Source organism: Stegodyphus dumicola, chromosome 6 (genome assembly GCF_044657685.1).
Source record: "Stegodyphus dumicola isolate Sdum_Otavi_A_Nest chromosome 6, ASM4465768v1".
Lineage (NCBI taxonomy): Eukaryota > Metazoa > Arthropoda > Arachnida > Araneae > Eresidae > Stegodyphus > Stegodyphus dumicola.
The window spans coordinates 84,526,197-84,535,035 of record NC_140773.1 but is presented as its reverse complement, the minus strand read 5'-3'; the positions used below and the strand labels follow the sequence as shown (position 1 = coordinate 84,535,035).

The following is an 8,839-nucleotide window of genomic DNA, read 5'->3' as shown; positions in this document are numbered from 1 at the left end:
CCTTTTGCTGCTTCCCCACAATGAATTCATCCACCCGATTTGGATTGCATACAGATTAGGATGCTTAATCATAACCAGCGAATTTTTATCTTTGATAAGTATATGAACTTTCTAAAGTTTTAAAATTTGATTTAAAGGTAAGCAATTCCAAATGATTTAGTATCATCTATTTCCAAATCAAATTATTCATTATTGAAACAAATTAAATTAATAGTGATGCTTATATATGAATCTTAATTAAGATAGCAGCAAATTTAAAATGTGAAAAAGAATTTTTATTACTGGTTAGTACTACAGATATTCCAAATAGCAAATAACCATGTTCTCCTCAAATGGATTTTTTCTCTTTATAAAAGCAAACATTAAATTTTATTAATCCACCATATAACACTGACCTGTTTATAATTAAAAGGAGAAAATTTCACAATTAATCTTATAGGCGATACTTTTAATTATCTACATCAACAAATATATTTGTAAGATCAAAAGAATCCAAGGAACTTTCATTATATTCTCCACTTATCCATTTTTACAAGAAAATCGATAAAAAGAAAATAATGCAATCGATAAACATACAAAATTAAGGCATGCATATTAAAATTGAAAAGTAAAATTAATTCATCTTAAAATTATTGAAAATGGAAATCTTTTAGAGAATTAGCCCTCAAATGATTTATGTGTGAAAAATTGAAATAATATAAATAAACAAACAAAATGAAAAAAAAAAAAAAAAAAAAAACTTACCATCTTTGAGCTGCATATATTTCACAATTGAGCATACATTATGATATAAATATCACAGTAGTCTAAACATGGTATTACTTCAGCATTTATACTTTAAAATCTTTTAAATGAAATGTTTAAAATGTATGCAATCTGATTATGTTAATAAATAAAGCTCTATGACATAAAATGTTTTCTGTAACACAAAAGTCAATAAATGTATTTTGCAATTTATATTTAATACCCAATTTATTATGAATACAGATAAATCTCAGAAGTTTTTTATTATCATAGTCATATTATTTGCATCCAAACTACTCATTTGCACTTTTCATTGGAAACTTAAACAGATAAATTACAACAGTGACTTCAGTAGAATCTAGTTTTCTTTCCAAGTGAAAAGTAACACCTCATGGGAGGAAAATTCTCATTAGGAATAAAAACCAACTAACTTAATTAGCTACCATAATAAAATAATAAAATATATACTTTCTTAGTTATCATTCATACAAATGTTTTGACATTTTTAAGTACTGCAATAAAATAAATTACTATTACACAATTTGTTAACAAATATTCCTAAAAAGAAGAAAATAATTTACAACATATGATTAATTGATATATTAACTAGAGGATCATTAATTCTGTTACCATCAAATAAGTTACTCAAAATAAAGAACGTGATTTATTCACAAAATAACAAATTTTCTACCAGTAAAATAACTCATTACAGTGCTAGTAATCATTTAAAATATCACACTTTTATGTCATATAGAGATTTGATATAGAATATTATATATATATATAAATTGAAATCAATAAATTTTATGACTTGAATAAGTTCTCCACATGTGTTTCATCTGTTACGAACACACCAGTCATACGCATTGGTAAACATTTTTAACCATGGTGAAACAGTCATGGTTGATTTTAAATGTTCTGGCATCCATGCCCACTGCCATGGTAAAACACAGCGTTCTGGATGTGGCATCATGGCAAGATGCCTTCCATCAATTGAACATATGGATGCTATCCCTCCAATACTGCCATTTGGATTAAATGGGTACTCAGTAGTTGGTGACCCTGTGTCATCAACGTATAAAAGTGGCATTAAATTTTGTGACTGAACTTCCTGTAAAATTTGTGAATTTTTAAATTCAAATCGTCCTTCTCCATGAGCAACCCACACACCTAAAATAGAATTTTCCATGTCCTTAAGCATGATAGATGGCGATTCAATAATTTTTACAGTCACAAAACGGGACTCAAATCGTTCTGACAGATTTTGACTAAGAGAAACTCCTTGACATTGATCACCTTGCTCATTTTTATATGGAGCAATCCAGCCAAGAAGACCCATGAGTTGACATCCATTGCAAACACCAAGACTAAATGTGTCATGTCGATTTCTAAATGCTAATAACTGAGTTTCCAATTCATGATGGAAAAGAAAACCTGCAGCCCAACCTCTAGCTGAACCAAGTACATCAGCATAACTAAATCCACCAGGAAAAATAACACCCTGAAATTTAGATAATGATACTCCTTTTGTTAACAAATCAGTCATGGTAACATCCCATACTTCAAAACCTGCCATAAACAGAGAATCTATCATTTCCCTATCTCCATTTATGCCTTCTTCTCGAATAACAGCAACACGTGGACCCGATCGAAATGTAACATGAGGTTTAATTGAAGACATATCAAATGATATGCAATACTCAGGACTGGTACGTTTTGATAATCCTTGTTTTTCTTGCATCACACATTCACGGTTTGTTTGCCTTAACTCCAGCTGGAAACTTGTTTCTTCCCAGATATCCCTCAAAACTACCATTGGCATATCAAGAACAACTTCTTCATTCAGCTGTAGTATTATTTTAGCGCTTATTCCATGTCCAAAGCTATATCCAATATTTTGACAAGACACATCTAAGTTCTCAAAAGTTTTAAGGACATAATTTAAATTTGATTCTTTAACTTCAAGAATCCATCCAACTTCTTCATTAAACATTGAGGGAAACAAACTTTTATTACTTTTCAGATTAATATTTACACCACTATTTCCTGCAAAAGCCATTTCCAAAATACAAACAATAAAACCACCATCACTAATATCATGACCAGCAGTTATTTTGTTTTTACTTAACAGTTCTTGTATCGCATTAAATGAATCTCGTAAAGCTAAAGGATTATCCAAGTCTGGTGTATCAGCACCAAGCTGATTCAAGCACTGAGCTAAAGCAGTTCCTCCAAGACGGGACTTCCCACTGGACACATCCACATATATTAGAGTTCCTTTTCCATCTGGACATTTCAAGTCAGGTGTCACAGTTAGTGTGATATTTGGACATGGAGCATATGCTGATATTACTAATGTCCCTGGTGCTTTTACAGTTTCATCATTAACCCTTGCTGCCATGCTTAAAGAATCCTTGCCACCATCTATAGCAACACCAATTTTGGACATAGTAGAACACATAGCTTTACAAGCATCATATAAAGCAGCACCTTCTCCAGGTAATTTAGCTGCCCACATCCAATTTCCACTACATTTGATATCCTGAAGAGACGTTATTTTAGCAAAAACTATGTTTGTTAAAGCTTCAGCTACAGACATTCTTGCTCCAGCTGATGGATTAAGAAGGCCTTTGATAGGCTGTTCCCCAATAGATGTAGCACTACCAACAGTATCAAGATATGATACAGCAACTACAGCAACATCAGCAAGAGGTGTATGTAATGGTCCAACACACTGCTGCTGAGCAATTAACCCTGTAACACTTCGATCAACTTTATTGGTAAGATATCTTTTACTACCCACAGAAGGAAGACGTAATACATAATGAAGTGCCAACTGCAAATTTAAATCTGAAGGCAATTCTAAAGGCTTTAAAATCATAGTCTGTCGATTCAAATTGAATGTTTTTGGAGGTACAGATCCAAGAACACAGGATAATTTTAAATCAACAGGATGTCGAGAGGCTTCTTGATTCCTTTTTTCTATAAGTACAATATCACCAGTTCCAGTCACTTCTCCTACAAAACTCACAGGACACTTTTCCCTATCTCCAATGCTCTGAAGTACAGATTTGTCTTTTGGATTAATTAGTATAGCATTACTTTCTTGATACTCAGCACCCCAGAGTTCAAGAACACTGATAGTTGGATCTCCTAACTGAAATTCCTCAGCATAAATAACAGCCCCAGCACCTTCAACAATTTCTTTAAGAACGTTACCATTACCACCAGCACCCTGATCATGAATGCTACATATGATATTCCTTTCTCCACGCTCAATGCAAGCTCTTACTACTCGATTCAATTTTTGTTCCATTTCTGGATCACCTCTCTGAACAGCACCAAAATCAAGCTCTTCTTTTTGATCACCCTGAACATGAACTGAAGATGCTGCACCCCCACCCAAACCAATTCTATAAACAGGTCCTCCTATTTTTACAACAAGCATTCCTAGTTCTGGTTCCTTCTTCTTGATTAATTTATCATTAATGCTACCAATTCCACCAGTAAACATAATTGGTTTTATCCATTCTCTCCTTTCACCATTTAGCAACTTCAAGCCAAATGATCTTGCAAAACCTGATATAATTGGTTCACCAAATTTATTTCCATAATCTGAAGCACCATTACTAGCCTCTACAGCAATATCAACAGGCAAAGCAAAATTTGATGGATAATCAAATGTTTTATCTTCCCAAGGTAAATCGTACCCAGGAATGTTCAAGTTTCCGAAGCAATATCCTGCAGTTCCAGCTATTACATGTGAGCCTCGACCAGCAGCCTGGACATCTCGTATACGACCTCCAGTTCCAGTTGCTGCACCACTAAAAGGTGCAACGCCAGTAGGAAAATTGTGTGTTTCAGCAGTAAATATAATATGCTGCACAGCTGACTTAGTTTTGAAGTAACTTGGCTGATCAGAATCCACAGGTGAAAATACATTAACATTAAAACCTCGAATTCCACTACTGTTATCAGAAAATTTTATCACATTATTTTGATGTGAATGTTTTTGAGTCTTCATAATCATTTCAAATAAGTTCTCTTTCATTGGCACTCCATCTATAATTAGATTTCCCTTAAAAAACCAGTGTCTACTGTGTTCACTGTTTGACTGAGCTAGATCAAAACATTCAACTGTAGTAGGATTTTTTTTAAGTTCATTACGGAATAACTGAGTGTAGAAGTTTAAATCCCAATCATCCATTGCTAAACCTAATTTATGACTAATTTCTCCTAAAGCTTGTCTTCCATAACCTAGTATATCCACTTCATCCCATGGTTCTGGAGAGACATTTACTTCAAAACTATGAATTGGAGTATCATAAACACATTCCGTCATTCTGTCATGCATAGATTTGGCAATATTTGCATTGATATCGACGTCATATTCTTGACTGAAGTAAAATAAGTATCTCACAGATCGCTCAATCCTTGAAACGGGTAAGTTAATCGACTTACATATAGATACAGCATTTGTGGAAAATGGAGTGGAAAAATTCAATCTAGGCCCAATTTCCAGCACAAAATGTTTTTTATCAGAACACAGAAATTCAGGAAGCTGTGTTGTTTCTGCCAGTACCCCATCAAACGAAGTCAAAATCCATTCCAGTCTGTATTTCTCTTTGGCATTCAGAGCTCGATCAGTTTCTACATAAAAACAATATTCTGTTTCAATTTTTTCTATCTTCGAATCGAATTTTAAATTTAAATTATTTTGCAGTTCTTTAATCTTACGATTACTTACGGCCGGTATCAAAAAATAACGAAGCACCATTTTAGCTATCGTGATATTTCTCTCACTCTTAACTCCTACTAAATTCTTTTTACACTAACTGTACTTAAAGTACGAATATCTATACTATACAATCACTTCGCTATCATAATTTGAACTTTGAACGAAACACGTGTTTGTTTTACCACTCAGACAGAAGTTCGGTATAGCTACGCCATCTATAGGAATGTAACGTAACAAATCAATCCTTGTTTAAATTTTTGGCTGCATTGTTATTCGTTATAATACTGTTCTTATTTACTTAGAACAACTTAAATTCTTTACACCCTTTCTAGAAATTATTATTTTTAACTCTTCGTATTTCAAATGAATAAAGATAAAAAATTAAACTATAGTTACAAAGAACATACAGTTGTAGTAAAATCGAATAACCCGCTAAAAATATTTCCTTGGCAGGGAAAAAAAAAAAAAAAAAAAATTAAACTGGTAAAAATGCACTACGTTTTTCTGTTCTGTATTTGGTACCGAATAAATAAAACAAAAAGAAACACTCCATGTGTCGTCTATTTCTACAAATTGATATTATATATTGTTAATAAATTTCTATTATTTATTTTAAATACAAACTTGTAAATACAAACTTTCATACGATAAATAATATAAAGTTACTATAATTCACTACACCCTGTTGACGAATCTCAGAGTTAAAAATGAGGTACAATTACAGGAAAAATTCAAAAAGATTTGCTTCTAAAAATGCATAATTTTTAACAGGTATTATAGGCTTTTTTTTTTTTTTTTTTCTTCTTTTTTTTTTTTTTTTTTTTTTCATAGTCCAAAGGGGCAGTTTGCCCTGAAGAACAACTATTAATTTCGTTTTGGCATTTTGCGTCGAAAACTTTAAAAAGCTGTATCACTTTTCAAATCATTGTCACCATTATTATCGTCCTGTCTTAAAGAAATTAAATAATGAAGAATTTGCATAAATGTATGTATGTTTCTCCCATTATGATAAAACAATGGTACCTAGAGCCATCAAAATTTGAATTACGTAATCTTCAATATAATATGGGCATGTGGAAGCAATCATTTGAAATTTGTTTTATTTTCTATTTCATATTTTGTAACACTTCAATGAATTTTTGATTAAATAACTAATGATTTCAAAGCAAGCAATGGCAACACTGTACGAAAAAATTGCATTTTCATCTCCAGCGCGTGAGACTTTTTTTCGGAAATTCTTAAGATATGTTCATTTTAAAATTAATTTGCGATATTGCTGTTGAAATGAATTTTATAGTTTTAGTACGTAGAACATGATATTTAATAAATAAAAGTAACACATAAAACGTTAATAAAACGTCCTTTGGACGTAATTTAAAATCTGAAACATTTCAGTTTTTTTTAAATACCATAGCCAACAACCATGCATAAATCAACTATGACATGCACACAGCTAAGAATTGGCAAATTACGTCTACTATATGCACTTTCCATCCATATGAACTGTAGCTCAAGAAGATACAATTCCAAGATTTAATGCATGCGTTTATTTCTTTAATTTAATATGCAGAAAACAAATGAAATTTTGGGAAACTTATTTATGAGAGAAAGTTGCTAGACAGAAGGTATAGACTTTCAGCAAGCCCTAAAAACTTCATATATTTTTCGAATAATTATGAAATGAAATTTTTAAGAAAAATTTATAAGGGTTAAAATGTGTAATTTATTTATTCTTATACCATAAATTTTATGTCTTATTTCTAAAAATTCAAGAAGAGAGAAATTTGAAAAGATATACAAACATTTTATATTAAAAGCAGAGCTTAAATTGCATGGCTCCAGCACTTGTTAGTTTTGGGGCTAAATCATAATTCTACTCGGGAACTCTAAATAAGAATGCTCCGGCACTTCTTTTATGTTATTGAACACAAATTTCATTAGAAATTTAAGTTCAAAAATTTTATTTTTAGTACTACAAAAAATTTGAAAGTTTTCAGTTTTTATATTACTTCCAAACGATCTTTTCATTAATTTATAGACACAAACACATTTCAAGAGCATTTGAGCTAACATCACATTGTGCTAAAATTATTTAAAAACAGCATACCTTTAGAATTTCTGATAGACAATTTCTCAGGCTAGAGATAAAAATGTTTTATTACAGTGTTGCCTCTGCTGGCTTTGAAATTGTTGAGTTTTTTAAATGAAAACTTTGTTAAAGTTTTATAAAATATGAAGTAGACCAGTGATTCTCAACCGGTGGTACGCAAGAGAAAAGTAGGTGGTATGCAAAGAAACAAAGTATTTTTGTCTATTAAATTCAAAAATCTCCCGAAGAAAAAGAACAATTGATAGAAATTTCCTGTGATCTAACTCTAACTGAAAATTTCAAAATAACACACTTGCTAACTTTTGGCTGAACCGAAAAAGAGAATTTAAAGGCATTTCAAATAAAGTTAAATTTTTATTGCCTTTTTGCACAACCTATTTGCATGAACAACAATTTCCTTCCATATTATATTTGAAAAATAAATACGGAAAAAACTTAAAAGTGGATCCTAATTTCTGGTTAAAGCTAAGCGAAATAGACCAGACATAACGAAATTCATCTCTCTTAAACAGGCCCACATATCATACTTAGTTTTAGAATTAAAGTATTATAACTTAAATTTTTATGATCAAAATGATTATAAATTTTTGTAATCAAAATGAATTTTTTATCTAATATTTTTTATGTGTGCATATTTAATATAATTAGTCAATAGGTTGTTCAAATGGCAAATGTATATATATATATATATTTAAATTTAAACAAATTAAATTAAAATTTTAACAAACGCGTATAAAAGTAAAAAAGAAAATTTAAAGCCAAAATTAAAAAAAGCAAATTTAAAGCCAAAAAAATTTAAATATATATATATATATATATATATATTTAAAAAAATTTGTAAACATATAAAAGATTTAATTTTCGAACTAATCTACAATATCATTTAAATTCATTTAAAAAGAAATTGTATGGATTAATTTTAATTTGCTAAATTACTAAATTTATTTTCATGGATTGGTTTTGCACTTGATTTGCTTATGCTTCTGAATTTAAATGATATTGTAGATTAGTTCGAAAATTAAATCTTTTATATGTTTACACATTTTTTTAAATATATATATATTTTTTAAAAATTTTTTTGGCTTTAAATTTGCTTTTTTACTTTTATAAGTGTTTGTTAAAATTTAAATTTAATTTGTTTAAATTTAAATTTCATTCCTTGCAGCAATGGCGCAAAAATTATTTAATTAAATTTGTATTTAAATTTATTTAAATTAATTTAATTAAATTCAATTTTTGTTATGAAA

General features: G+C 30.1%; 1 protein-coding gene across 1 annotated transcript; it reads right to left on the bottom strand.

Annotated features, from left to right (window-relative positions):
• Positions 1-253: 253 nt before the first annotated feature.
• Positions 254-5,637, bottom strand: Pfas (phosphoribosylformylglycinamidine synthase). Its single transcript, XM_035355271.2, has one exon. The coding sequence runs from the start codon at positions 5,519-5,521 to the stop codon at positions 1,580-1,582; it is 3,942 nt and encodes a 1,313-aa protein (XP_035211162.2). The 5' UTR covers positions 5,522-5,637; the 3' UTR covers positions 254-1,579.
• Between the last annotated feature and the right edge of the window lie 3,202 nt (positions 5,638-8,839).